This window comes from Epargyreus clarus, unplaced genomic scaffold (assembly GCF_041222505.1).
Source record: "Epargyreus clarus isolate Ecla_fem2 unplaced genomic scaffold, WU_Ecla_fem_2.2 ptg000004l, whole genome shotgun sequence".
Lineage (NCBI taxonomy): Eukaryota > Metazoa > Arthropoda > Insecta > Lepidoptera > Hesperiidae > Epargyreus > Epargyreus clarus.
In genome coordinates this window covers 12,821,976-12,847,826 of record NW_027332212.1, presented here as the reverse complement: position 1 = coordinate 12,847,826, position 25,851 = coordinate 12,821,976, and the positions used below count along the sequence as shown (strand labels likewise).

The following is a 25,851-nucleotide window of genomic DNA, read 5'->3' as shown; positions in this document are numbered from 1 at the left end:
CCTAAAATCCTCTCACTGTGACAGGAGACTCGTGAGAATCCTATCGAGAAGATGACTTATAAGTTAAATAACTAATAGGTCATAGGGTTAAATCTACGTAAACATAACATTTACATATTATAATGTTATACCGGTATGTAAATATATTAGAAACCTAGAAAAGTATATAGTAAATTATTTTACAAAACTTAATTAGACATACCTAGACTAGCGAAGAAATCGTTGCCCAAGAACGGGAACCCAGGCCTATTGGCCAGTACAATCATCCTGAAGTCCTCATGCACCGGTATGAAACTCGACACATCCCCAGCGGAGCTCTCCAGCATATCCTTTGGAACTATCCGTCTCCCATCACTCAGAATCATCTCCCCATTTTCAACTAACGTCTTAAGTATACAGGTAACGTGTGTTGGAGCCTTATCTGCTTCGTCAACGACCAAAACGTGGCCATACTTCACGGCTTTGACTAATGGAGAGTCTTCATATATGACAACACCGTCTCGTACCGTTGGCTGTACGGTTAGAGATTGGACAGTCGTGTCTCTGTGCAACTGTATGTATTCCCTCGGACGGTTCAACAGTTGCAGGAGTCTGTCAGCGATCTTGTTCTTGCCTACACCCTGGTTCCCGACTAATAAGAGATGGTTTCCGAGTAGAAAGTCTTGTAACAACCATTCTAGCAGTTCTATGTGTTGTGGTACGTCGTAGAAGAGGATATCTGGGACTTTAGTTAACGCGTCTGTTTTGAAAATCTCTGCACTCGTGTTTCCAATAGTTAGCACGCCATTTTTGACAGAACAATTTACTTTTTTAGTGGATCTCTTTCCAAAAATTCCGAATCTCGTCGGCGGTTCAATTCCTATCTTCTGACTAGCGCCATCTAGCGCTTTCCTCGCTAAGTTTGGGAGGAACTTCGCTAAGAAAGTCCGTTGAACGGTTTCGTACGCCGAGTCTGTTGGGTACTTGGACATTCTGCTCGCTATCCGTAGAAGTTGTCTCGTTGATAATGAAGATGAGAGATTCTTGAGGGTATTGTCATCAGATTTACGAAGTTGGTCCGCTAAGTTTATTATGGAATGCAGTGGATCAGATATATCGCCATACTGAAAACGTTATAAAACTGTTAAGTGACAAATTATAAAAAATATCGAAGGACGTCATTTTTATTGAAGCCCTATACATAATTCATAAGGTTATATTTTGCAATAAAAAATATATAAAGTGTGGTATATACATAATGTTATAATAAGAGGATACATGAGAATATGTGATGGAGCGTGTATGCGATTTGGTTTTATGTGATTAAAGTGATTTGTTAAATTACGCTTGGTGTTTCCCTTAATAATTTCGGTCTATATTTCCAAATATTACATAAAGTAATCACTGAATTAATAAAAATGAAAGTTCTGTTTCTTACCAAAGAATTGATAATAAATATCTCCTCTTGTTGGCTCAAATTTCTCATTTCATGGAAAATGAACAGACTTAAGATTTCCGGAGACAGCCACTGCTGCCCGCGTCCTAGGGTCGGTGGTTCTGCCAGAGCTACTATTCTGAAAATAGTAAATATTTTATACACCAGCAATTCTTCAATTTATTTCATATTATTAGCTATCAGAAGCGGTTTTTATTAAAAAAAATACACGTGGTAAATAACCTAAACTAAGTTTAATGTTATTTATGTAATTAAAACCATAACAATCAAAGATTCAACACAAATGTCTGTTCCGAATGAAAATTGACAAGAGGTCCGCTCCGCACAAAGTCTTGAATAATAATGACCGACCGTCGTGCTCGCACCGCCTTTCTTGATTTATATTCGTCAACCCTCCAACAATATTATAATTTGAGTTTTTGCTAAGTTCGTGAAATAAATGATATATATATGGTCGACAATAATTACCAAACAAAATAAAAAAACATCGGTTTACAAAGTAAAAAAATGTTGTCGACCGTTTTGTCTTAGCCTATTTATATATTGATATTTGATTGATATTGACGATTGTCTAGATAAAGCTATACTATAATAGAAATACTCATTTTAGCAAACATTTTATTATCTCTACTCTTTCTCGCCCTCATACGATCCCTCAAACACAATCCCTCCGTACCTAAAAGCAGGATGGATCCTCTTAACCCCGCTCTCCTCCAGCTCGGCTTCAGTTATCCCGAGGGACACCAGCTCATCGTACTTGTCGTGACGGACCAGCCGCGTGCCGTCGTGCAGTTGTAACTCACGGTCATGGACCAAACTGAAATTTTAAGATCAATTATTCAAAATTTCTTGAGAAAGTTACTGAGTGAATAGAATGACTGAATGATTTCACTGCACATTTTAGTTCAGGTTTAATGATTAAAATTTCGCGAGAATCCATTTTGTGGTGACATGATGGTTGAAGCAAAATGTATCGAAATAAGAATTTTATAATCAATAACTTTTTTACAAGCTTCAACTTGCGTGTTAGTTCGCACAGTTTTGAAGGTGGAAGAACCCCTTGTGGTTGGACTCCGGCGGCGATACCGCTTCACTTATTTCTGCCTCATATGAGCAATATTAATCACTGCTGTATTCCAGCTAAGTCCTCAGGGGTAGCGGCGTATCTGTGACCGACCTCAGTTAGAAATCTAATCTTATCTGGGATTACTACAGATGTGTATGGACGACAATAGCCATTTGCCACCAGATGGACTCATCTGCTACTGCTACCTATATTATAAATAACCAACCTACCCGCATATACTAAACTCACCGATGCAACACAGCAAGGGTACTCGCATGTATCCTGTGCAAGCCGTCCAGCACAGCCATATGTCCCTTAAGGGCTGCATCAACCAGTGCCGAGTTCCTCCACACCGTGTCCCCGTTGTCCAGGGTGGTGCGCTGCTGCACCAGGTCTCGGGCGGTCATGTCCTGGTATAGGACTATAGGCTCTATTGTGTAGCCTAATAAGGATGCCAGTTGCGTGACTAGGAGGCTCTTGCCACAACCTTTTGGACCTAAAATTAAATCAAATGAAATATATATGTTTTGTGTGTTCTTGTCAGTTAAAATATTTTTTAGTATATTACTACCGGATCGAAACACAATTTCAACTAGAAAATCCGGTAATAAACAGTCGGATTGTTTTTTTAAGATTATTATGTTTTGATGTTAAAAAAATACTATGATGTTAAAAAGATGGCCTACTTGTATTTCAGCTAATTGCTGTCGTTGCTATCACTGTCATACAACAGTGTTTGCGCTACTATATTTTGATTTATATGTTATTGATAGAAAAAAAATACTTCTTACCAATTGTTAAAAATGTGGAGTAGAAATTTAAGTTCACAATAAATGTCGTTGGGGCGCATATATGATAAACTTATTTGCTTTATAACTACTACCATAACTAAATAATTACTAAGGTATCTTAAGAAATATGCACACACAAAACTATCTGACATGGATTTTACAATTATTTTATTCGCAATCAATAACTCATAACAATGATCTATACAAAAAACCAACTTACCAATAACACAGAAATCCCCAACACTATGACTCAAGAGCAGTTCATTCAGTAACTGAGTCTGAAACTCCGTCTTCACGATCCCCTTCTCTTCCCTACTCCTAAGTCTCCCTCCACAGGGCACGGGAAATTGAGACTTACTGCCATTGATATCCATACTCACTAAGGCCTGATCTCCCATGGCTTGAATACCATGTAGAGATATATTGGTTTTAGGGTTGGTCTCGATTTTTAGGTTTTGCAGAACACCTTGCACGCTTTTAATATGATCTTGTGTTAAGAAACTGTTGTAAGGATAGAGTAGGTATATAAGTTTGTGTATGGGCAGGTCTGGGGTTCGTTCCTGAAAAATAAAAAAGATTCCAATTTTAACCCTACGGACTAGAATTCCTTTGATTGTAGTGCCATGTGCTCATGCATATACAAGTACATTATGACTTCTGACTGTGTCCTATTAAGGTAGGCATGCAGTATAACTGATGGTAAGTAGCTACTGTCGCACATGGATATATGTAATCAACCCCAGATAAGATGAGACTCCTACCAGAGGTTGGCAATAGTCCTGAAGACTATGGAACGCCTCGGATAAAAAGGTCGTCCCTACCAATCCTAATATTACTCAACAGACATAGATGTGACGGTGGTGCCTCCGAAGTCGAACTACAAAGGATTATATTAATCTGTGATTATACCACCTTCAACACAATATATTTACATTCATCTAAAACATATTAAACGAAATTCCTAAACCACTAAATAAAGGTAGACTGTTCATGATAGATGGGTATACAATAATTTAATCTTCTTACAAAAATACGACCCATATTTGTTACCTACTTTCGTACATACGATAGTTTATTTATATAGTACCAAAAGAATTCAAAGTTTTTCCTCAACTATTTTAGTTACAGTATCAAACTTCCCTTCATACCTTAACCTTGATCGCCTGACGACAGGTTCGCATGAAGCCACCTCCCATAACTCAGGGTCAACGCACGCACGAACAGCATTACCGACATAAAGTCCATACGTAAAACCTTATGACGGAGCCATATTGATACGGGCTTATATGCTTTTTATATGTTTATGAGGAATAAAATGTATTTCTTTATGAGACGCTAAAATACGGCCTTGAGTTGGAGTACCTATGATATAAGAGTATAACGCGATCTTACCTTATAATAAAATTGAGAGATGTTTAGAATTATATTTTACACAGAGAGCCAGCGACGGACCAAGAGTTCTGACCGCCTTAGGCTAATTATGAAGACGCGCCCCCACCGTTACGATAGACCTCAAAAGTATGTAATATATTAGTTTTGACTTTGTTAACTAGCATGAAATTAAAAGTGCCGAAGACACAATTTTGGCGCCACCCTTTTCCCCGATCCTCGCGCCCTAGGCTGCAGCCTAATTAGCTTAAGGGTTGATCAGGCCCTGCAGAGAGCCATTCAATTTGTTGTCGTGGCCACACAAATACCCAGAAAAGTCTTAATCTATCCAACCTTCTTTTACGTCTGTCTGGCCGAGTATCGAACCCGATATCCTCTGCTTGTTAGACCAATATGTTTATCAATAGACTACCATTATACTACTGTTATATTTCCAGCCTTCTTAGGCTCAATTACTTATATGAGACGTTTCAACTTACAACAACTTACTCAATCAGGCAGAACTAGGGGTGGAGAGCAAAACTTAAGTGTGGTATGGTATAAGAAACAATTAGGTATTAAATCGACGACCCGCACGGCAGAGGGGTTAATATAACGTCCACCCGCGCAAAGGGTTCCGGATTCAATCCCCAGCCAAACTGACATCTGAATAATGAATTTGGGTATTTGTTCTGGGTCTGGATGTTTGTGTATACATCTTTTTGTGTTGTTTGTGTATACGTCTTTTTGTGGTGTTTGTGTATACGACTTTTTGTGTCCATGGCACCCACGACACAGAGATATAGAAAGCGTCTTTTTCCTTACCAAAATCAACGCCGCCGCGTGTAGATTGTCAACGGGGAAGTCGGGTAAGCTGATCTGCTGCAGTTCAGGACTGATCAGAGCGTACGCCGCAGACAACAGCTGCTCCAACTTCGCTGGGTCCACGCCGGGCGCCTCGTCTCTTAGCGTGTTTAGATGCTCCTGTAAAAACGTTAAGACATTTACAATATATTTTTATAGTATTAGAGTAACAGAGGAGGAGATCCACTTGATGGTAAGTCGCTACTGCCGCCCATGGACATCAGTAATCAACCTGATCATTAAGCTGGAATGCCTCGGAAAATTATCTCCCTGACCACACCCTTTAAACTAGAACACAACAAGCTCTTAACAATGCTCTTATTAAGCAGAAAGAGGGCGGTGGTGCCACTACAGTTGACCCACAGAGGGTTCTATCACACCCTTTGTGGTTCAAATCCGGTGACATTCATAAAAATTAAAATTAAAAATTATGATTTATATTCTAATGCTACCTTTAACCTTATAGCTGTTTGGATTTACCTCCAAAAGATATCGCCTGAAATTAAGGCTGTGTGAGGAACAAACGCCCAAAATATAAACAACCCAAAATCAAATCACCCATAAAATATAAACCGATCTGACATTTTAAGTAATTACTGTTTGCAAATGTGAATGTTAATTTCTTGCTACATCAAACTTGACTATAGGACACAGGTTCTCAAACTTATGTCGTCTCCCGCCAACTTTTCTTACGCCTTTACACCCACCAAAATAGTCAATTTCCATGATTTGGTAATAATTCGGCGAAAAAAAAGAAAGAACATTATCTAATCATCTCAAAAAAGTTCCATTCGCCCCGCTCTCTCAACTGCTTCAACGGCCCCAATTAACTTTGGACCTTTCATTGTTTCTTGTAGCCCTCATCAAGGGCAAGGGGACATCATCGCCCACTTTGAGAAACACTGCTACAAAGCCACGAATTCGTGTAAAGTCGTGATTTCAAATTTTAGGCAATTTATCGTCGTGAATTAATTTTGCGGTCGCCACGCCAATTATGCGTAGATATTAAGGGACGACGTCACGCGATAGTAAGTTTACGTTTAAATCTAGGATTTATAGTTTTCTGCTATACCTTTGATAATTAAATAGAAAGATACTTCACCGCCTTAAAATTGAATGAAGCCACAAAATGATGATTTTATCATTTATTGTCTGAATTCTTGAGAAGTAAAAAAAATTTTTAACAAAAAATACAACCGACTTCTATGTCACTACAAAGTAAAAAATAATTCAAATAAATGTTGGTTTAGTACATATTTCTGAAGTCGGCGCTTCCGACCGATATACGGCCGGAAAGAAAAAAGATACCGGCCGAATTGATAACCACCTCCTTTTTGAAGTCGGTTAAAAAAAATATGGGGAAAATTTACGCATAAATAACTGCATAACTTATGCAATATACATAATAAATAAATGAGAATTTCAATCATTTTGGGGAGATTTTAGAACGGAGATGTGGCGACACTTTATTTACGCAAAAAGTTCAATTCTTAAAACTGGTTATACTTTCTTGTTAGGAGTGATCAATCTAAGTATTTTACTCATCTAAGACCGGTACATTAATGGTCGGTTATATTAATGATCTTTTACTGCAGTATTCTGCAAACTTTGCGGTTCGTCTAGTAATTTATTTAGAAACTATTGAAACCTGCAAAGGTATGATACAAGATTAATAAGCGAGCTATCCGTCAACCATGTTCAGATGGCGTGCCTTCCGGTGTGCGATTTTTCAATGTTTATGAGACAAATATTTTCAAGTTAAAAAACAGACTATGCTATGTGATGCTACTCTCTACAAAATTCTAAGCTTACCCTTAGGTTTCGTCTAAATGCGTTTTTACATCAAGAAGTAACCTGTACAGGAAGAAAAACACAAAAATCTTCAAAAACTTATTTGCAATAGATATGTGCATCTACATACAGTAGACACATATATAATAATGCATATCATGAAAATAAGCATAGAGCTATAAATTCGCAAATATGAAATTATAGGCAAACACTTCAGTTTTCTTTTAAGTATTTACATAAAGAACAACTTTTTTGTTTCAAGTAATGTCATCAAAAATATGAATACGATGGTTTTGTAAGACCTCGGCCTTGGCACAGATCTCAGCAATTTTCTTAGCAATCTTCGTTATTCATGTTTTCGAATGGATATAAAATTTAAATAAGCATACGAGCGTAGATGCTGCCACACATTGTTATATTTTTAGTGAATCTTTAATATTTTACTTATATTTATTTATATATTTCGATTTCGCGTAGCTCACCAGTTGGACCAGAATTTACGTAGTTCTGGGTTCGATCCCCGGCTAGCCACAAATGTAAATAACAAAGTTAGATATCTCAACCCCTCCAACATATAATATCGTAACCCACAAAAGTACTTTTCGTTTTTACTGCATAAATTGCCTTATTTTAATGTGTTTTATCGACACAAGTTTCTTTCGCCGCTTCTTCTCCATAACGAAACACCTTATGAAGTGGTGGTAGTTTGACATTCAAAAAGTGCTCTGTAAAGAACCTATTTTGAATAAAAAAAATTGATTTGATATGATTTGACAAGTAACGTTATAAAGCGTATCAAATAAAATATATATACCGAATTTCATAGAGATACCTGCAGAAATACAGATTTTATTCGCATTTTAGGATATTCGAAACTTTGAAACACTCTCCTGAAAAGTTGTCATTTTGTTATTATTGTCAAGTTATTATACGTAGGAGGGGTCGATCTGTTGTATCCATAGAAAAGAAAAGCAATTGTTTTTTCTGTTCCATGGTTGTATCGATGTATTTGTGACCTTCACTTAGTCTACAGACGGTATATGCTTCCATATGTGTCATAGAAGTTTTTCTTCATTATGAATATTATGTTTGTATAGATGGTGACATCATAAATATGTAATCGTACGTTATATAAGAACGATAACATTTTCAGGGATATAAGTTCTGTGAAATATCATACCCATATGTCATATATTTAACTGTTTATTGCCCATAAATCGCTTAGGCCTAGACCGTGTAATCATGTAGGCAACATGTTACATAGTTTTCTTATGAAAAAGGTAGTTACTACCTATTCCTACTGACTTCTCTTTATATTTTTAGAACATACCTTATGAAAGTTTATTGTAAGTCATATTTAACAAACCATTTATACGCCTTTAGTGAACAAAAAACACAAATAAAGTACAAAATATAAAAAATCTTGAGAAATAAAATGATCGCCTCAGATGTAAAATCAGGCAGCATCAACACCTTTCAAACGTAACAAATTAAAACTAAATAAATAATAACATAAATGTTACATCAAAATAAAAGTTATTGGCAACATTTTCTGTAAAACAAACAAGGCAACTGTCAGCGGTTCCCAAACTTCGCGGATTTATATCTGACAAAACACGCGACGAACGTCGGAGCGGCGGCATAAAATATTTCCGTGGTCGCCTGTACCGTAAGGAACCTAAGTTGGGAATACACTTGGTCTATTTGGAAACAAGCTTTTTTTGGAAGCAAGTTTTTATGAACAAAGTAGATATGTACATATATAGAAGTGCACATAATGTGGTCTCAGCCACATGAAGACTCTTATAGAGCAAGATCCCAGGGCCACCAGACGTCACGTATTTTCTGACGAAGGAAATGTGGACGATTGAGTAGTGTTAGTATGTACTAAGAACGCATGCCTACCTGCTAGCTTGCTCAGACGGCCAATTTTCAGGTATCAGGTAATCAAGGTACATAAAAACATTACTTACCTCACGTAAATTCTCCAAGCTGATTTTTACGTATATTTTAGGCAATATCCTTAAAAATAAGTCGCCAATACTCCCAGACACTTTCCGTCGGCCGTATTGCTTTGCAGACGCTTTAAAGCTCCCAAAATAATTACTCAACTTCACGTAAATTCTGATGCTCCATTTTTATATATGTCTACCAGACAACTATTTTAAAATCTTTTACAAGAAGACAGACCGATCCAAGGGGCCAATCATCCCCTAAGCTCAATTTTAATGCCTCTGTGGGTAGGAGCGCGAGGGCATTATCCACGCGCATGAGACTGAGTGAGACATGTATTAGGATATATTGACCTCTCTCTCTCTCTCACTCCGTTACAATTTACTCATATAACTTAATTATTAATATTAAAAAAAAATCAGCTAAAAAATAAAAAATCAGGTAAACAATTAAAAATTAACTTGTAAAAAAATGCTCATTTGACTACAATAATTCTAGAATTTTATCCTACAAGCTGTTTTGATAAATTCGAAAAAACTTCAATTTTTTTTTAAGCAATATCAAATACTCGATAGTGTTAACGAATTCATTGAATAACAGCAATTTTTTTTTAATTATTTATTTATTGGGAATTAATCATAAGTAAAATACAAAGTAGAAAAATATTAATCTCTCAAAATTTCTGAGTAGTGCCTCTAATCTTCATTATCATCGTCATTGAAATTAGACAATTCATCATCCAGCCAATCTTGATATTGAATATCTAAATCGTCATTGTCGCTATCAACATTGTCCTCATTTCCTTCCACTGTAAAAAAAATTCAAACAATGAAGATCTGAAAAAACTAAACTGACACAAAAAATATGAGAAACGAAAATAAATTACCTGATTGTTCTTCTAGCGACTCACTGACAAAACCCGGTAATTGATGTAGATGCTGCCAGACTCCAACTGTTTATTAACAATTATATGGTTTCTGACATTAATGAAGAATTAAATCGGAAAAATTTGAAAAACTTCGATGCTAGCAGCTTACCACCTTGCAAAAGTGAGCTTTGGCAACAGTTCCGACGAGCTAACTATATTGCTAGTCTTTGGAACAATGCAACTATGAAGATGATAAATATTTTCAAACCCGAAAATAATGGCTGGACATTAAAAGATGGAACATATGATTTTCATTGGTTCGACGGAGATGAATTACCGGGTTTTGTCAGTGAGTCGCTAGAAGAACAATCAGGTAATTTATTTTCGTTTCTCATATTTTTTGTGTCAGTTTAGTTTTTTCAGATCTTCATTGTTTGATTTTTTTTTACAGTGGAAGGAAATGAGGACAATGTTGATAGCGACAATGACGATTTAGATATTCAATATCAATATTGGCTGGATGATGAATTGTCTAATTTCAATGACGATGATAATGAAGATTAGAGGCACTACTCAGAAATTTTGAGAGATTAATATTTTTCTACTTTGTATTTTACTTATGATTAATTCCCAATAAATAAATAATTAAAAAAAAATTGCTGTTATTCAATGAATTCGTTAACACTATCGAGTATTTGATATTGCTTAAAAAAAAATTGAAGTTTTTTCGAATTTATCAAAACAGCTTGTAGGATAAAATTCTAGAATTATTGTAGTCAAATGAGCATTTTTTTACAAGTTAATTTTTAATTGTTTACCTGATTTTTTTATTTTTTAGCTGATTTTTTTTTAATATTAATAATTAAGTTATATGAGTAAATTGTAACGGAGTGAGAGAGAGAGAGAGGTCAATATATCCTAATACATGTCTCACTCAGTCTCATGCGCGTGGATAATGCCCTCGCGCTCCTACCCACAGAGGCATTAAAATTGAGCTTAGGGGATGATTGGCCCCTTGGATCGGTCTGTCTTCTTGTAAAAGATTTTAAAATAGTTGTCTGGTAGACATATATAAAAATGGAGCATCAGAATTTACGTGAAGTTAAGTAATTATTTTGGGAGCTTTAAAGCGTCTGCAAAGCAATACGGCCGACGGAAAGTGTCTGGGAGTATTGGCGACTTATTTTTAAGGATATTGCCTAAAATATACGTAAAAATCAGCTTGGAGAATTTACGTGAGGTAAGTAAAGTTTTTATGTACCTTGATTACCTGATACCTGAAAATTGGCCGTCTGAGCAAGCTAGCAGGTAGGCATGCGTTCTTAGTACATACTAACACTACTCAATCGTCCACATTTCCTTCGTCAGAAAATACGTGACGTCTGGTGGCCCTGGGATCTTGGACTATTAAACTAATAAATCAACTTATAAATTATTATACCAGATATTATGCTCTCGTTAATCTCATAAATTATGACATCTCATATATTACGATTGTCAAAATCAATCATCCAAATGTAGTTATTATGGACATAACTCGATGGATGAAACTTGAACCAATAAGATTTGCAGAGTAAACTAAGAGATTTCACGTATGTTCTTCTAGATCTTTTACGCCTATATGATATTTTATTGAAAACAAAAGGTCTGAAACGAAATTAACAGAACAACCAAGCTTCTCCCTCGACGATTTGACGAACCGCGTGGCGGAGCGGTCACCATACTGGTTTAACGCACAGTGTCCTGGGTTCGTTCCCTGGCCAGAAATAAATCTAAATGGTGAATTTAGGTTTCTGTTTCTGGGTCTGGGTGTTTGGGTATTTGTCTCTGTGTGTGTCCATAGCACCCACGATACATGTAAAAACCTAGTGTGGGGCTGTGAGTGTAGAACCGTTTTTTTTCTATGGAGTCGGCATTGCAACAGTCTAAACTATACCTCGGTTCTAAAAGCAACGAAGAAAACCACTATTTAGTTAGATAATTACTATTTACCCCATCACAGGTGTTAGCATGCAACCACCCCATTACCCAGGGGAAACAATTTGTCCGCAATTACTCGCTGATATTAATTCTGACGACTTTTTACGAGGTAAGCGTTTCATTAAGGTACTTTGAGTTAATGATTTGTAGGAAAATGTTTAGTAAAATTAACTGCTTGGTAAAAACTTTGTTCATCAGTGTGTAATTATGTTCGTAGATTGAATTTACACAATAACAGCTATAGTTTACGGTCACATTTTTCGTAGCAGTATTGTAGTACTAACATATCTACTTTTAAGAAAAATACCTCCAATATTCCCTGACCAAAAGGAACACCTTTGTCGAGTTTGTTTTTTGCCCCCGACAAAGGCCTAATGCCTTTAAATATGAATTCGTATACCACTTCTGCTAGAGCATAGGTTAGTATATCCTTTCAGAAAGATGGCGATATACCTACTCGATAACGATCTCTCATTTGAATAACTTTCCTTCGCAAAGAACTATTTCTGCGCCTCGGAAGTTTAGACTTTTGGCACAAGAAGAATTTAGGCTACCAGCCAGACACTTTTTAGGTACATTATGGCAAAGTCAAATTTAGGAGAAATATATAACTTTAAATTTCGAAGTCCAAGTAAATTATTAAACCGATGCTGATTCCCCTAAGAGTGTCGCTAAGATCACAAAAGGAGTCAAATATAACTATTAAAAAAACAGATTTTAAATTGCACATTACGCCTTCTTAAAAGCTGACTTCAATATTGACGACTTATTACGCAACATCCGTAATAGACGCGCGACATTTAGAAAAATTGCTAAAAATGTAGCCTGGCTATTTATAAAATTGAAGTAGACAACGAGCATGCAGTCCACCTGCTCTCTGGCAGATGTACCTAACCAACTCCATATTAGACCATATAGAATATGGGCTCTGCCTGAAGACAGATGAATCGAAAGACAAAAATGCAGGTCTGTGATCCACACCCTTCCACCGAATCACAAGACATGCTTTACGCTAGAAGTACTTATTGGTATGTAGTACGAGTATTTTAACCAGAGGCGGCGTAAGACGTGGGCAACGTGGGCCACTGCCCACAGCCTCGCGCCCAGGGGGCCTCGCGGCTGTAAGGGTCAACGAAAGAAATAAAAAAAGGTCGCCAGAATGAACCCATCACAATAATCTACATGACATTTGTAATTTTGTAAAATCATATCAATTTTTTAGACTAAGGGTCTGTCTACTTTTCACTTTCCTCCCCACGCCTCCGACGACCTTAGTCCGTCACTGTTTACATTGTATTGTGGCAGAGGCTCCCGCAAAATGTATTTCGCCCACATAAAATTTAGGTCTTACGCCGTCACTGTTTTCAAGTTTCAACACACCAATAGAACCACTTATATAGCACCAATAAAATAATGCTTACACAAGCACTTAAATTAGATTCGATCAAAGAGAACGAAGATGGTATCAATGTTGCCATTAACTGAACTATTCATTTGATCGCATAAAACTTAATGTGCCGTGCGAAATAACAGTTTGGGGGTTTCGTTTGGGGAATTATGCAAACTTCTGTTTGGTTAAACTTAACGGTTTCCTAACTAAAATTAAATGGCGAACTATATTGGGAACAGGAACATAGCAGAACATGAAGTAGATGGACCATTTTATCTGTGTTTGGAATCAACGGCGTTTCAGAAATCACTAGCAATGGCATTTAAATATAATTAATTCAAATTGCAAATAATATTTCATAGGTAAGTTACACTAAAAGTTATCATGATAAGTTTATTATGATATTTAGTATCATCAAAAGAGTCATCATTTACCAAAAAAAAATAGTTTTTGTTTTATAATTGAAATGAAATAGATATATGTTGACGACGTGATTTAATTTATTTTAAGTACGTATTTTATTTTTTTATGTTACGTTATTAAATGTATGTTTTTTGTATTTAGGTTTAAACATTACAAACAAAAGCAAACATTAAAAAAGATCTACATAAAAAGTAATAAAAATAAAAGTCATTCCTTCAGAAATAAAAACATGACGAAAAAGTTTTTTGAACTGTATCAGAACATGCCAAAATTAACAAAGACAATATAATTGACGCCGTAACGGCGACAGAAATACAGAACATTGAAATAAACCCAAAAAGGAGAAAGAAACTAATAATTGCTTTTCGCGACAGCCGAAATATGCAAATACAGGGGCGGGTTGCATGATGTAATTCAACCACCCGGTAGACTTTAAAACTAAAGCTCTGTTCATAATGAAAACAACTCCATATTTACTAAAGGTGGTAGAACCCTTTGTGGTTCGACTCCGGCGGCACCATCGCCACACCTATTTCTACCTAATAACAGCAGTGTTAAGCGCTGCTGTGTTCCGGTTTGAAGGGTGTGGTAAGGGAGACAGACTTTTCCGAGGCGTTCCAGCTTAGTCCTCAGGGGTAGCGGCGCATCTGTGGCCGACCTCAGGTAGGAGTATCTAATCCTATCTGGGGTTGATTACAGATGTCCATGGGCGGCAGTAGCCACTAACCATCAGGTGGACTGCATTCTCGTCTGCTACTCTTATATTATTAAAAAAAAATTACTTCGTAATCATATTATAGTAAAGACTTAAGGTCGAATAACAATAGACACGAGCGTCCTTTACAAGACTATTGCAAGTTATTTGCATGCATGCAATAGTCAGTCCTTCCTCAGTAGAAATAATGGTAATTATTCGTTTTGTTAACAACAGTAAATAGACTCCGCAAGAAGATACTGCTATTCCTAATTCTCTCTCTAATCCCCTGTCTTTTACAACTTCTACAAAAATTGGGGAAATATTTATTCGAGGACAATTCCGACCGACTTTAGATTATGTTTTTGAAAGTGTATAAAATTTACCAAAGTAAAACCTAAAGAAAGCATCTCCATGTATCCTAATGGAAGTAGCCAAATAATTATATAAGTTCTTAAGTTTGAATCTTTAAGGTCATACTACAGGGGAGCTCCCACAATGTTATTTTGAGAGTAATCTGCGACGTTGACGCAAAAAGAAATGTCTATTCGACTTTGATCACCTGGGTGACTACTAAATATTATATTTTTTATGTCGCCTATGATCACGCAGGTGGTTAGGGGCCAGGTGATCAAAGTACACTAATGAGTGGTATATGATCACCTAGGTGATCAAAATGAAATAGATCAAAAAATGTATAGATAAATCGTGTGTTAGAATAGAAAACCATACAAATTATTTTATTATGGTATTATTTTAATTATTTTTTTACTGTATTCTGGAATAATAAAGGTGTCATAGTAACTGGCTGGTACAATTGTTTGAGTTAGCATAACAAAGAAAAATAATGCTTCTTGACGATTGAGATGTATTTTGAGCTTGAATTTAAAAAATTGTAAATTGCTGAAGAAATACTTTTATTTTTCTTGTGATCTTTGTGACCGAGCCCTTACCACGGTCTTGACAACAAAACCCTTACCGCCGCGCCGCGCAGTCACACACGGCACGGAAATGCGCGGGGACGGCGGCGTCGCACGAGCCCTCTTATCGAACATCGCTGATCGAAACTAATGCTGTGTTTATAAACGAATATCAAATTATAGGCCGAAAGGACAGAAAGATGGAGGAAACATTGGAATATGCTTGAGAAATTGTGTCGTCTTCTCTAAACAAAAAACAGATCAGAAAACGTGCTTGGTTGCAATACAAAAATGAAGGTTTGTCGTGAATGGAAATAATATTGATGATATTTTTTCTGGATAAACTACTGTGGAAGAACGGAAAATACTAAACATTCCTTTAAACGTGTGATGGAAAAATGGTTACATTTCAAGGAAATGTAATTTAGAAGTAAAGTACTAAAATGTACATTTAGGTGAAGCTGCTTCTTCGAAAGGTGCGTGCCAGTTTAAATTATTAAAATTACTCACAAGTGAGCAAACCCTTACATTTTTTATTTCATTCATCAAGCGATAACGCTATGTGCAGTTTTGTGCTTACCTTACCAGCTGCTGCCCATATAACTACATTTACAATATAACAAAATTAAAAAGCTGTATGTTTTTTTGGTTTATTTTTGTCGATTAATATAATTTATGTAGAGACTAGAGGATAAAAGCCTGCACTGCTACTGTCACAGGAAAATAAAGAGGTTTATTCCAACAAGGACAAGCTTCTGTCCCTGTGGGAAATTACTCGTTTATGATTGGAGAGGGCTTACGCCATAAACATGAGCTTTATATAAAGACTAATCTTGACAGACTGATTCATCATCGCAGGGCTTAAACTACTGAAGGCTTAAACTAGAAACGTGAAATTTGCACGACTTCGTTTTATGACGTAGTCACCCATGAACAATAATTTTGCTTATTATATGGAGTTCAAAAATAGTTCAAAGATCAAAATTCAGACAATTATTAAGCAAGCTCCATGATTATGAAAATTTAGCTTTCTGGTTAGAAAATATACAACACGTCTTCACACGTCTTCGCAGTTTTTGGAAGTTCAGCTCTAAGGGGTAAAATCGAGATTTAAGGATTCCATTGTATTATTTACTACGATTTCCCCTCTATTAGGCGATATGTGACGTAAATTAATAAAATTCCCATACAGTTAGCACACAGTGCAGCGGGCCCAGTAAATAGCAATCCGTAACTATAATTGCGCTGAATCACGCATGCCTTGTTCAGGTTTCAATTAATCAGGCTACGGATGTATCGTTACGGCGACAACTCAACCTATCAATTAGACTGTTCATTCAATTTCTATTGGCTGCATGGCCTGCGTGGTAGAGCGGTTGACAGTTCGAGGTGCAAGTTTCGTGTTCGATCCCTGCTCAAGCAAATATCTAAATATATTATCAAATCTTAATCATTTTTTCTGGGTCTCGCTGTTATTTTTTTTTTATAATATAGGAGTAGCAAACGAGCATGCAGTCCACCTGATGGTAAGTGGCTACTGCCGCCCATGGACATCTGTAATCAACCCAAACCGGAACACAGCAGCGCCTAACACTGCTGTTATTATGTAGAAATAGGTGTGGCGGTGGTGCCGCCGGAGTCGAACCACAAAGGGTTCTACCACCTTCAAAATCATGTATCTTATTATTTCTAGCGTGGTTAATTGTGTAACATAATATATTACTTATTTCATTTTATAGTGTTTCTTTATGGTATACAGTCCGCCTGATCGTCACCTTAAATCATGGCAGTCACAACTATAATCATACTCAGAAGACCTTAACAGATCATGTGCCTTATCAGAATTGAAAATCTTAAAATCAGGGCACAACACGCTACCCTGTCGCTACTTGATAAAATTCAGAGCAAAGTGTAGCGGTGCATTCAAACCGCTATTATGCTTAATCTTTGTGGTTCTTATGGAATTATAAATGTCATAATTACAATACATTTATATTATGTTACATTTATACACCAATTAAAGTTATTAAAGTTAACAAGTAAATGTAGACTAGATTTTAGTTTTTCTATTAAAAGCAAGTCTATTAATAGCATATTACGTGCAATTACAAAATTTAACTTAGTATTTGTTTTCATTTCGTGCTATAACAAAATAAAAACTTTTCAACCACTTTCAGAACCACTATCGGGCATCAAAGGCGCACAAATAGAAATAACTATCAATTATGAAGACAAAACAAACTTTCTTACACATTAGCGGCAGCCATCGCGTGTCTGGATGCGTTAAAGTTTAGCCGCTGAGTGGTGTAATATGCCCGCACTCTGGCAGTCGTCTCAACGCCCTATGTACATTAGAACCGTGTGGGTCGACGGATTCCGACACGCCATCCTATCACACGACGACCCGTACTTGCTCGAGCTGAGCGCTAAACGTCGAAGGCCACGCTCTTCAAATAGCTGCGCCCACCCTAAACCAACAAGGAAGAGTCGGTCTCGCCTGAGCAACCACACCGACGACTTAGAAGACTGCCTGAGGAAATTACATCTCGTTATCAGGACTGATAAGGAAACGCGGAAAATTGAAACGGTGCCCGCAATAGAGAAATTAGATCTATCCGACGTGGAGCAATCCGATGAGGAGATAATAGTAAAAGCGTCTCCACAACCGCTCTACGAATTCGACACCTATCGTACGAAATTTGATAGCCTCACAAATATGAGGGCGGTTAAAAGTAACCGAACGGCTCGGACCGACGTTAAAGAGAATACTGAATTATCGGACAGAGTTCTACAATGGCTAGACTTGGCCGGCAAAGTAGATCTATTAGCGCCGGACAACGTCGAACGAATGTCCCAACCGAGGCACAGCTGGCCGGAGATACAAAGGCGGAACTTGACGAAATCTAAAACAGCGACGGAGCTGAGAGCGAAGGATAGCAGGCCGGTCGATCAAAAAGTACATGCAAGTGGCGCTATCGATCGTCACGAGTTTTATGTGCCAACGTCTGCGAATACGATCGAGAACTACGCGCGACAGTCACGAAACGTCAAGAGCACGCCACGGAACGACATGAAAAAGGAAAACAAAAAGGTCAAAGACATGAGAGCGAATGTTGTCGAAACGCGACAGAAAATGGTGTCGGAAAGGAACGCGGTGGAGAAACAATACGCGGAGTTACTGAGTAAGAAATTAATACCGGACATGGGAAAGACGAAGAAGCAAGTGCACATTTTCATGCCTGAGGCGTTAACGAAGAAATTTGGTTCTAACGCCACGAGCAGAACAGAAAGTTTGCTCTCACAAAAATGATTATATTAGGTTTAGAATGTGCTATTACAAAATTGCTACGCTGCTGATACATTTTATTACACTTGCGTTAGTGAAGAAAACCGAATGATATTAAGGAGTACTTTAATAAGAAGGTGGTAGAACCCGTTGTGGTTCGACTCCGGCGGCACCACCGCCACACCTGTTTCTGCCTAATAACAGTAGTATTAAACGCTGCTGTGTTCCAGTTTGAAGGGTGTGGTACGGGAGACATACTTTTCCGAGGCGTACCACCTTAGTCCTCAGGGGTAGCAGCGCGTCTGTGGCTGACCTCAGGTAGAAATATCCAATCCTATCTGGGATTGAGTACAGATGTCCATGGGCGGCAGTAGCCACTTCCCATCAGGTGGACTGCGTGCTCGTCTGCTACCCCCATATTATAAAAAAAATCTTAAGGTTCCTTAATAAAGTTTGCAAATAAGCGAAATCATTTCCAGCGAGTGTCGAAGAAACTAAATTTGTAATGTACCTAATTTGATAAGGACAGTATTATGACAACAATGTATGATATAATGATAATAATAAGATAATTATCTTTTAATAGCGCCGCGTACAGTATTTTTTATCAACTATTCTTATATTATTATGCTTTTTAATATATACGATAAAGTGTGTATAAAACTGAATATTGTAAGTTCTTAAATTACACTGAATATATTGTGAAATAGAAGGTCTGTAATATAGATATACAGTTTGACAATCTTAACTAAGTCTCAATTAAATAAAGTCGGCTTAAATTGTCTGAATTGTTTCTGATTACTAATGTACAAATGTCATTCATGGGAACACACATAAAAATAAATTTGTACATGAAAGCAGCGCGCTGCTCTTATGTCAAGATCAATAAAATATATGCTTTGTTTTTCACTTTTCTTTTCATATGATACAAACGTATTTTATGGCTAATTCTGTCCAAAATAATTTCCAAGTGTAATATTGGATGGAATTATGCTACTTAAAGAAAACTAGGTAGCAGCCCATACTTTCCTTCTTTATTTTTTTGGCTCACCCTTTACTAGCTGTGATAAGCAATGAAAGACTGTCGAGGTATCTGAGGTTCGAACCCAGGCAAGCAACATTGATTTTTCGGTTATGTGCGTACTACAAACTACTTATTACCAGCTATACACAAAACAATACAATATATAATATACAATAGCTACAACAATGAAGGAAAACGTAGTGAAGAAACGTACAGGCCTGAATTCTTTAAAAAAAATTAAAGACGTGTGAACTCTTTTCTACTATTACCTAACCTGTCTCACTTTGAGAGACTGCCTGTGCTCAGTATTGGCATATTAACGGGTTAATGGTTAGTTTGATTCAGATCTCTTATAAATACTTTACTAGGTGCGTTTTTCTTCATCCAAAGATAAGAAGCCCTTTTTCAACGACGACTTCCTGTTAATATGTGTGTTAGTAGTGAATAATATCAATAAACACAATAAAGAATATTGTATCGCATTGCATTGCACTCCATACAAAAAATATAACTCACCGAAAACCCGACAGTAGCGACATCTCTCGCTTGAAACCGCGAACGTAACGGCGGGTCCAGCGGCTGACCGCTATACCTTGGCACTGGCAACCCTAGAGCGATCACTCTGAAGTTATCGTCCACACGTACTAGTCGCCATTTTGATACTTCCTCGGCTCCGTGCTCCTGTTAAATTAATTTTAATATTTATATACTATGTGTATCCTTACATATACTGTACTGTACCCATATTTTGTAAGCCATCGTTTTAAAACATGTAAGCTATGTGTATCATTGATGTATTTATTATGGGAAATAAAACATGAATTATAACCATTAATTTTCTCTTCTTATTTGTGTCTACCTGAAAATAATGGATTGTTACATAACACAGTTCAATCCAGACCCCAAAAACGCTTAACAATATTGTTATGAGCCAAAAACATATTTTCAAAGTTCAATAAGATTTATTCAGATTCTCCAAATATTCATCTTTTTACTATATGTATTTATATTTTAATGATTAAGATACAATCTCCAATAAAAAGAAATTAAGACACAAACCTGCAATAACTTATCATATCTGCCAGCTGGTATTAAAAATCTCCCATCTTCTAAGTGCATCTCCCTGTTTTCGAGCAAATTATTTAACACTGGCAACACATTGCGCTCCGCCTTCTCTATGCCTTCAATCACTAGCACGCGCCCCTCTATGGCGGCTCGAACGGCGCTCTGATGAAAAAAATAAAAGAAATGGAAATCATGTAAAAATATACAGGTGAATTTTTCAAACGGGCCTTCAGGGCCAAATAAATAGCGAAAAATGCTGAAATGAGGCCGATTTTGATAACATCTAGAACTGCATCATTACTGTTTTAAGAAATATTTTTCCCTAGCCGGGAATCGCAAGAGTTCATTTTGAAAAAAATACACCCTTATAGTTTCGGATTTCGCCCTGAAGGCCTATTTGAAAAATTCACCCTGTATATTTTTTATAAACATAGTATAGTATTCATGATATGAATATTTTTGTACTCATAAAAAAGTACAAGATGCATAACTGTACTTGATACATTAACCCATTAGGTACTGTTACACTGCTCCCCACACTAGCCCAATGCAGATTCATAGAATTTACACACACTTGAAAAATCTTAATATGATTAAAATTTAAACTTTTTTTTTAATTATTCCATGTCTGTTAAAATATTTTCAGTTAACAAATTTGGTGATTTTATTTATTATATTTCTAATACATCAATATTAAATCATTCTTCTATAAAGTTTACAAAATGTCACTTAAAGAAGTTGTGTTTCAAGCACTACATTGATAACAAACCTGATCAAAATATTTTGCAGTGGAACTCTGTATTTCCCGCCTTTGCTTGAGGTCAGCTTCAGTGGTATCTCTTGATAATGCCACATACTCTAATTCTCTTTGGGTTAATTCTAAATACTGCAAGGCGACTTTCCGTCTGAAAATGTTAATATTTATTAACAAAGCTAGCTTATGCCATAATGAAACCCTAATGATATGAATTTCCTCTATTTGTCCTGATTTTAAATTCATGCATTCCTCTAATTTTATCATACTTTATTTAATATACAAAGTATTTTGTGATGAAATAATATTTGAACCACCATAGAAAAATAATGACAAACTGTTGTTTTCTTAACTTAATTGTGAAATGGCGAATGAACCCAAGAACCCTAGATGACTGTTATATTTATTTTAAGATTTTGCTCAAGAAAATTATAAAGTAAAATATTATTAAAATGTTGTATCATAAATTACGACACAGATATCTGTTTGTGGGAGATCTGTGTCTTACCTGCTTGGTCCCGGTCTGCCCAGCAGAAACATGTCCTGACCGAGGGTATCTTTTTGCATCATCCATCTTAAGTTCCTCAATGTACTCTGAGACAAATACTTCAATTCTGCATTCTCTACTGTCACTGTAAAATTTTCACACATAAATTCACAAATTTGTGTGCTTTGTAATTTGTACATAATAATAATTACAAAAGTTTTAATATTAACATTCTAATTGGTTTGTACCACATTTTAGAAACCCATTTAACTATAATTGGTAAGTAATATATTAGAAAGCAAATAATTACAATTATTACTTATTATTAGTGCAAGCTGTACATATTGACTTTCTATAATATTTTGTATAAATCATTGTCTTGCAAAGCACAACTCAGGTGATATGTCCTCAACATTGTGAGGAACATTCTTACAATTGCTGGTGATAAAAATAATGAATAGTATATTTTTCTGTTACACATAATGAGAAACGGAGAAGCTTGGTATGTAAGCTAAAAATCACTAAAATTTCAGCACGTTTATGATATTATACTACAGAAAAAGCATGTTCACAGGTTATGTAGTGAAATCTTGATAAAAACTTACAGTACTTTCGAGGCACATATTCCACCTTTTTTGGCGTCACTAGCTCCTTGCTCACATCTCCTATCGTAACTTTACCCTCACTAGAGTACGCTCTGATGTAATTCGCGGTAATAATCCTCTTACGACCGCCCAAAATACGAATCAAAACATCTATTCTTCTAACCGTCACTGCAGGTTTATACATCGTTTTATTTGCTTAATAAAATTAACTACTGATTAAATAACTCTACTTCTACTATTTTATGTCATATTATAATGTTAAAAATATTTTATTAATACATAAAAACGATAAATTACACCATTCCATAAGTTCAAAGTCTAAAACATGTATAAATATGTCAATGTCATTGTGACGTTGGACGACTGATCAGCTGATTCTTTTTTTTATGCCGAAATATCTAGCATAGGTTTATTTTCAGTTTCCATTTTCAATTTCCTATATTTAGTAATTATAATTGTAAATAACATTGATATAATATTTAACATCGAATAAAATGTCAATTTTCAGTTTCGCATTCGCATCTATAGTTTTGAAACAGGGTACTTGACAGTTATAACAATAAAATATGAAATATGTTGGATATGATAGCTTATAAGTAAACATAAATTATGCAGTATTTCGTTTATTTTTTAATACGTTCTAAGTATTTTAATTTTTCAAAAGAAATTTTCGATTTTTTATCTGTGGATTTTAAATCCCAAAACGGCGACAGTGCTGCCTCAAATGTCATGTGACGTCACTACATCCACACTTACGTACTTGCAAACAGAGGATTTAAACATATAAGAATCTGCAAGTTCTTTAACGTTTATGAGATTTGGGTTTCGGAACTTGTATAAGCAAATTTGTTACGATCGTACTTGTACACATCGTCACTGCACACGTCTTATAACTTGTCATTTATTTAAATTTTAGTTATAATAGCTAAATAACTCTCAATTTTCTTATAAGCGTTGTTTGTTTACAGTGTAATGACGTTCCGCCACAAAATGACACTTGACCGCCTGATTTAACGCGACGTTCCGTTCACCGTAAAGAAAGTTCGATTTTTATTAATGAATAGCCCTTTTTTCGAAAAAGTGATCAATGAAAGGCATATATAATACGTATACTAATTCATTAAAACACTTTCCCAAAAAGTGTCAAGTAGCCAATTGTTTAAAATAATAATTTAAAAAAACAATAAATGCTTTAGTGCTAAAATGCTAAGTAGAATAGGCATAATAAAGTCTGGAACTTTATGATGCCTATTTCTTATCTATACTTTTAAATTAGCTGTGGCACTGCCGATATAGTAATGACACGTGACACTGACAACATCGTACATACATTGTGATTGTGATTATAAATATTATAATAACTTGGATAATTTGTCGGTGAAAACAATATCAAGAACCGCGCAACAGGATACGGGCCATGTTAATTATTGTTGTTATCTCCTCTAGTGATTATTTTTGTAAGCATAATGGCTGAAAATATTCCTGCTTCGTTTAACCACGAAATATTAATTGAATGTTTAACAAAACAGCTATCAGAATTAGAACTGTTTCAAACTATGTATTCGCCGCGAGAAATCTCCATAACAAATACTGAGATAATAGATTTCATTAACAGCTGTATCGCGAAGGAAACAGATTACTCTCCAAATCATCTGGACTATACAATAAAATTGAGTGTTGATAATCTTAAGCTTGAGATATCCGTCGATCTTCCCAGTTTGTACCCAGAAGTGGCGCCAGAAATATATGTGAGGTGCAATCAACTTAACAAGCACCAGGCAAAGAGTTTAAACACAGAATTGGCAGCTTATGTGCAGAGTAAGCTGGACGGGGAGGTCTGTGTTTTCACTGCAATATCATGGCTACAAGACAACGTCGCAAACTTCGCTGCGAAAACACCAATCATTGACACTCCGGAGCTGAATCACACTGAAGTGAAATTTTCCAGATTTTGGATCTACTCACATCACATTTTCTGTAAGCGAAAGACAGAAGAAATGTCTAAACTTTCTAAGGAACTCAGATTAACAGGGTTTTGTTTAATGGGCAAACCCGGTGTAATATGTGTTGAGGGTGATGAAGAAGACTGTAGGGTGTGGTGGAAACACATCAAGACATTGAACTGGCAAAAGATAGCTCTGCGGATAACGGAAAACTTTAATAACAAAGATAAAGCTAAGCAACAGAGGTTCAAGTCATTTGAGATAATCCAATTCAATATGGCAACCTTTCAAAAGTTCATTAAGAAACATGACCTTGTGACTCAATTGAATGAATTCTACGGTCTTTACCCCAATAGTTGATGACGCCAGAAGCAATAGCATAATAAAAATAGTCAAAAGAGTTAGTGAATGGCTCGTACCAATATTGTTGGTATTTAACATTTATAGTGAAATGTGATAAACACTTGTTAAATGATTTACAGACAGCTGTTATTTTTAAGTGTACAAGTATAAATTTGTATTGTTTGTTAATATAATGTACATAAATGCATCTTTAAAAACTACTGTTTTATATAAAAAATACATGAAATTAGTGTGAGTACTGCATTAAAAGAAATTTACAGTAACACTTGATTCAATTGCATTATCTCAAGGACATGGCATTTTCTCAGTCATTGTAATTCTAAATACATATTGTCAATGACAATATGAAAATAGTAGATTGAGAATTAACAAAATGTGTAATACATTAATACACAAAAATGTATAGTTAAGAAATCCTGTTGTTCTTGTTTATAGGTGTTAAAATAGTTTAAACAAGTAAGAATTATGATTTAATGAGTTCTTGTCGTGAGTCTGAAATATTATTATAAAAAATAATATTTCAGATTAAAATAATGTATAGTGCTGAGTAGGTACTGCTCAACACTTAGTGCAAAACAAATATGTAGTGTTAAATTTTGTATTAAGTTAGCACATAATATATGTGGATACCACAGTCCACGTTGTCACATTTAGGTGGCTTTACACAGATTTTAATGAAAGAACATGGTCTTTTTCAAATGAACACATATTTCGTTACAAGTTACAGAAAGAGTGATCAGAGATTTCCATAAAAAATACTAGTGCAATTAAAATGAAACAA

General features: G+C 35.8%; 3 protein-coding genes across 3 annotated transcripts in view; 2 read left to right on the top strand and 1 right to left on the bottom strand.

Moving 5' to 3' along the window:
* c12.2 (von Willebrand factor A domain-containing protein c12.2) overlaps positions 1 to 23,106 on the bottom strand; it is a 31,383-nt gene extending 8,277 nt beyond the window's left edge. Inside the window, exons 1-11 of the mRNA XM_073093420.1 lie at positions 22,765 to 23,106; positions 22,181 to 22,304; positions 21,688 to 21,823; positions 20,913 to 21,080; positions 20,370 to 20,534; positions 5,486 to 5,644; positions 3,513 to 3,852; positions 2,751 to 2,997; positions 2,112 to 2,252; positions 1,418 to 1,553; positions 203 to 1,103 (exon numbers count right to left, since the gene is read on the bottom strand). Of these exons, the coding sequence (XP_072949521.1) occupies positions 203 to 1,103; positions 1,418 to 1,553; positions 2,112 to 2,252; positions 2,751 to 2,997; positions 3,513 to 3,852; positions 5,486 to 5,644; positions 20,370 to 20,534; positions 20,913 to 21,080; positions 21,688 to 21,823; positions 22,181 to 22,304; positions 22,765 to 22,948 (2,701 nt within the window). The 5' untranslated portion in view covers positions 22,949 to 23,106. The remainder of the gene's footprint in view (positions 1 to 202; positions 1,104 to 1,417; positions 1,554 to 2,111; positions 2,253 to 2,750; positions 2,998 to 3,512; positions 3,853 to 5,485; positions 5,645 to 20,369; positions 20,535 to 20,912; positions 21,081 to 21,687; positions 21,824 to 22,180; positions 22,305 to 22,764) is intronic.
* LOC140757598 (uncharacterized) lies at positions 15,483 to 19,039 on the top strand. The gene is made up of 2 exons (XM_073093419.1): positions 15,483 to 16,019; positions 17,721 to 19,039. Exon 2 carries the CDS (start codon positions 17,855 to 17,857, stop codon positions 18,851 to 18,853), a length of 999 nt encoding a protein of 332 aa, XP_072949520.1. The 5' UTR covers positions 15,483 to 16,019; positions 17,721 to 17,854; the 3' UTR covers positions 18,854 to 19,039.
* A 978-nt stretch (positions 23,107 to 24,084) lies between the features above and the next one.
* On the top strand, positions 24,085 to 25,549 carry LOC140757596 (RWD domain-containing protein 2A). The gene has a single exon (XM_073093418.1). It carries the CDS (start codon positions 24,231 to 24,233, stop codon positions 25,065 to 25,067), a length of 837 nt encoding a protein of 278 aa, XP_072949519.1. The 5' UTR covers positions 24,085 to 24,230; the 3' UTR covers positions 25,068 to 25,549.
* Positions 25,550 to 25,851: the final 302 nt, after the last annotated feature.

Coding starts and splice junctions, on each gene's coding strand:
- LOC140757598 (XM_073093419.1), top strand. CDS start 17,855: ATGCCCGCACTCTGGCAGTCGTCTCAACGCCCTATGTACATTAGAACC.
- LOC140757596 (XM_073093418.1), top strand. CDS start 24,231: ATGGCTGAAAATATTCCTGCTTCGTTTAACCACGAAATATTAATTGAA.